The sequence below is a fragment of the Danio rerio genome, chromosome 12 (assembly GCF_049306965.1).
Source record: "Danio rerio strain Tuebingen ecotype United States chromosome 12, GRCz12tu, whole genome shotgun sequence".
Classification (NCBI taxonomy): domain Eukaryota; kingdom Metazoa; phylum Chordata; class Actinopteri; order Cypriniformes; family Danionidae; genus Danio; species Danio rerio.
The window spans coordinates 51,630,001-51,635,000 of NC_133187.1; the positions used below are offsets into that span (position 1 = coordinate 51,630,001).

Genomic DNA, 5,000 nt, shown 5'->3' on the forward strand with positions numbered 1-5,000 from the left:
GTGTGTGTGTGTGTGTGTGTGTGTGTGTGTGTGTGTGTGTGTGTGTGTGTGCAGTGACCGCCGGCTGGCCTGTATGTCCTCTACTCTGGACTCCTCTTGTGTGTGTGTGTGTGTGTGTGTGTGTGTGTGTGTGTGTGTGTGTCTCTGTATCTCCTCTACTCTGGACTCCTCTTTGTGTGTGTGTGTGTGTGTGTGTGTGTGTGTGTGTGTGTGTGTGTGTGTGTGTGTGTGTGTGTGTGTGTGTGTGTGTGTGTCTGTATCTCCTCTACTCTGGACTCCTCTTGTGTGTGTGTGTGTGTGTGTGTGTGTGTGTGTGTGTGTGTGTGTGTGTGTGTGTGTGTGTGTTCAGTGACCGCCGGCTGGCCTGTATGTCCTCTACTCTGGACTCCTCTTGTGTGTGTGTGTGTGTGTGTGTGTGTGTGTGTATCTCCTCTACTCTGGACTCCTCTTGTGTGTTCTCCTGTGCTGATGGTTATTGATGATGAGGCTGATCTTCATCATGTTCTCCTCTGATGATGATGATGATGGGAGGAGGCGCTGCTGTTCTGCTCCTCATGTGCACACAGTCGGTCTGCAGCTCCTCATCTCTGCTGTGTGTCAGGATGGGATTGGGCCGGTCCTGCTCTCCTGTGTTCAGTGTTGGGATAGTGCAGCAGTGCAGGGGGATGATGTGGGTCAGCTCATACACACACCGTGTTTCCCCGCCGGGTCCTCCTCATCACACTGCGGGAGAGGATGCAGGACTCCACCCTGAGCTCTGAATATCGAGGACAGACCAATCAGAGAGCAGAATGTCTGCAGCCCCGCCTCCGTCTTCAGATGTCTCCGTTTCCAAGGCGGGAAATCTCCGAAAAGAGGAACCGCAGCAGCAAGTTTAAACTGGGCCTGAGCTGATGCTGGAGCCGCCCGAGCCCGAGCCTGACACGGAGGAGGAGGAGGAGGAGCAGGAGGAGCTGAGGAGGAGCAGGAGGAGCAGGAGGAGCTGAGGAGGCGCTGCGGGGAAAGCGAAAGTGAAAGTGCAGAAGGCGAGGGAGAGAGAGTCCGACAGCCGCTCTGCGAATGGACGGGAATACACCTTCATCATCCTCATCCTCACCGGCGGCGGAGGGTTCGCATCCCGGCTGGATGAGTGTGTGTGTGTGCGCGTGTGTGTTCCTGATCCTGTGTCCGCTCGCGCTGCTCAGAGCCGCCGCGGTGTGTGTTTCAGTCATATAATGCAGAATACAGCGCTGTGTGTGTGTGTGTGTGTGTGTGTGTGTGTGTGTATATGACGGATCTGTTCCTCCAGAACCTGACGCAGCTCTGCGCCATGATGAAGGCCCGCTGGATCACACACACCGCCCACCGGAAGCGCTCGTGGCTTAGCTTCCTCAGATCTGCCGCGTGAGACTTTCATGATGATAATAATTATAGCACACACACACACACACACTAACACACACACTAACACACACACACACTAACTCACACTCACACAAACACAACAGTGACCATAATCACCTTGTGTGTGTGTGTGTGTGTGTGTGTGAGAGTGAGTGAGTGATTGACAGATCTGGAGTATTTGTGTTTTATAAACAGCAGATCAGTCTTACACGTCAGAGTAGACACACACACACACACACACACAGAGAGAGAGAGAGAGAGAGAGAGAGGCACGGTAAACACTGTGAAGGTCTACATTATGCTCAGATTCCTCAGAGTGTGTGTGTGTGTGTGTGTGTGTGTGTGCGCAGGTCAGCGTCTGCAGCGCAGGTGTTCAGCTGTTCTCTGGGGGCTGCAGTGAGTGACCTGCGGAGGGCGCCGGCGTGCTGCAGACCCTTACCTGTGCTGAGAGCCACTGAAGACCACACAGTGCTGATCAGGGTGAGACACACACACACACACACACACACACACACACACACACACACACATACAAACACACAGTAAAACTGAGTGTAGCTAAGGTTGTGTGCTGCTCCTCATCCTCATTCTGAAACACAGTACTAGCTGTGTGTGTGTGTGTGTGTGTGTGTGTGTGTAATCAATATTGTCACAGTGATTTTGAACCTGAGAGAGAGAGAATGTGTGTGTGTGTGTGTGTGTGTGAGTTCATGAGGCCTGTGTTTGTGGAACAGACTGACCTGTTGCATCCTGGGAAGGTTCCAGTGCCGTTTCCGTGTCCTGAAGAGCGGCGGGACCGCTGGGACGACACACACGTGAAGATGCCCTGCTCACAACACAACCTGTTCCCTGTGGACCCGACGGTCAGACACACACACACACACACATGTACACACACACACACACACGTACACACTCACTCAGCTGGTCCACCGCTGTGCTCTTGATTGTGTGCAGACTCTGCAGAGCCGCTGGGATCTGATTAATAAAGCTCTGAGTGTGTCCTTCAGCTCCTCTCATGATGTGCAGGTGACGCTCTCCATACACACACACACACACACACACACACACACACACACACACACACACACACACACACACACACACACACACACACAGACAGTGTTTGTGTGTGTTGATAAGCAAAGTTTGATTTAAATCCTACACAGCGCCTCATAGAGCTCCACTAAACACAGCACAGCATTAGACACACACACACACACACACACACACACACACACACACACACACACACACACACACACACACACACACACACAGGTGATGCTTTCTGAATTAGGTTCATTTCTGCAGCTGAATGAACGTTTCTGTTCTTGTGCAGGACGCCATACTGAAGTACAACGCCAGCCACGCCAAACACTGGAGCTTCACTGCACTGCACTCATACTGCACGGTGAGACACACACACACACACACACACACACAAACACACACACACACACACACACACACAACAAACACTGGAGCTTCACTGCACTGCACTCATACTGCACGGTGAGACACACACACACACACACACACACACACACACACACACACACACACACACACACACACACAACAAACACTGGAGCTTCACTGCACTGCACTCATACTGCACGGTGAGACACACACACACACACACACACACACACACACACACACACACACACAACAAACACTGGAGCTTCACTGCACTGCACTCATACTGCACGGTGAGACACACACACACACACACACACACACACACACACACACACACACACACACTCTGACAGGCACTCAGTCATCACTGCTCTCCGCTAATGAAGCTCTGTGTTCTCATTAGCAGTATGGACAGTTATTTAAACACACACACACAAACACACACTCAGATATGAGTGCATATGGGCGTCTCTTCATTGATCTGCTGGTATTTACAGCTCACACACACACACACACACACACACACTGTTTTCCTCTCAGCTCTCACACCCATCATCAGTCAATACTTTAATTAACTCAGGGGTTTTCAAAGTGTGAGGCGCGCCTCCCCTGGGGGGCGCCAGAGCATGTCAGAGGAGGCGCGGGAAAAAATATAATATAATAAAAATATAATTATTAAGTTAAATTATTATATGTACTTTTTATTATATTGAAACATTTTAATTAAACAAAGCTAAAAAAATAATACGTCTAAAATAAGAAAACCTTTTTCACCCAGAAGGCCATAGCTGTGAATTCGCTTCTGTTTGGCAAGTCCGCCAATACAGCTATATGCCTGCTAATACAATGGGTCGGTTTCTGAGACCCCCCGATTCAAAGCCATCAAGTTCAGGGCTTAAACCCAAAAGACGACGATATGATGATCAGTATTTGAGTTTAGGATATACGTGGACAGAACCAGCTGATGAACCACGACCTCTATGTGTGATTTGTCAAGATATTTTGGCTAATGACAGCATGAGACCCGCTAAACTTCCACTGTTTTGACTGGGATGGACAGTTCTTGGATCTGTTCTGTTCATATTAACCATCATCCTAGTTTTAAAAACGTTATATTAAAATACTTGTTACTCTGTAAATAATCGACCTTTCATGCAAATGATGATAAAAGTGAGTTAACAGTCTGACATCTGTCTGTGTCTTTATATATACTGTATATACACTGTGTATATATATATATACATGTGTGTGTGTGTGTGTGTGTGTGTGTGCGCGTGTTTGGGAGGAGGGGGGCGCCAATGGATAAGTTGTGTCAAAAGGGAGGCCCACTGTCTTAGACTTTGAAAAACCCTGAATTAACCTGAAGAGCTGATCAGAAATATAGCAGAGATCAATACAGCTGAGTGTGTGTGTGCGTGCGTGCGTGTGTGTGTGCGTGTGTGTGTGTCAGCTTTATCTTACTCCTGAGCTTCTGCTGTGAGCGGTTCTGTCCAGAAGAGGGCAGCGTCTCCTCAGAGAACATCAGGAGCTCTGCTGCGCTCCTCACCGGCCTGCCACTGCTTAATGGAGGAGTGTGTGTGTGTGTGTGTGTGTGTGTGTGTGCTGATTTGATAGACTGACACTGTGTGTGTGTGTGCTGATTTGATAGACTGACACTGTGTGTGTGTGTGTGTCTGTGTGATTGACAGTATGTAACAGTTTGTTTTTGTGCTGTTTCTCTGAATCTCACTCAGATGAATCACACACACACACACACACACACACACACACACACACACACACACACACACACACACACACACACACGTCCTGATCTGGCAGAGCACTGTGAGGACGCGCTGCTCATTTACGTCTTTCAGGACGTCTTTAATCAGATGAGGAAGCCAGACCTTGATCAAAGTGTCCTTGCGTACATGTGTGCGTGTGTGTGTGTGTGTGTGTGTGTGTGACACTGTCATAAATAAGACCACAAAGACTGTATGCTGTCATAAGTGTGTGTGTGTGTGCGCATGGGCTGCTTTGTGTATTCTGCTGTGTGTGTGTGTGTGTGGGTCAGCTCTGAGTGTTTGTTTGTTTGTGTGTGTGTGTCCGTCCGTCAGCTCTGAGCATGTGTGTGTGTGTCTGTGAGCTCTGAGTGCGCGTGCGAGTGTGTGTGCGCTTGCGTGCGCGTGTGTGTGTGTGTGTGTGTGTGT

At 49.3% G+C, this 5,000-nt stretch overlaps 1 protein-coding gene across 13 annotated transcripts in view; it reads left to right on the forward strand.

Annotated features, from left to right (window-relative positions):
- Window positions 1-5,000, forward strand: part of LOC103911968 (poly(ADP-ribose) glycohydrolase) — a 21,236-nt gene that overhangs the window by 2,369 nt on the left and 13,867 nt on the right. For 4 of the 13 annotated variants that reach the window (XR_012388299.1, XM_073919069.1, XM_073919071.1 and 1 more), the window contains 4 exons: window positions 1,734-1,863; window positions 2,118-2,246; window positions 2,341-2,412; window positions 2,726-2,797. Coding sequence is in view for 12 of the 13 variants with exons in the window: in XM_073919069.1 (XP_073775170.1) it covers window positions 1,734-1,863; window positions 2,118-2,246; window positions 2,341-2,412; window positions 2,726-2,797 (403 nt within the window). In the remaining variant the exon portion in view is untranslated. Of the gene's footprint in view, window positions 1-849; window positions 1,384-1,733; window positions 1,864-2,117; window positions 2,247-2,340; window positions 2,413-2,725; window positions 2,798-5,000 lie in introns of those variants that run through there. The other 9 variants (XM_073919075.1, XM_073919077.1, XM_073919070.1 and 6 more) reach the window with 8 other exon arrangements.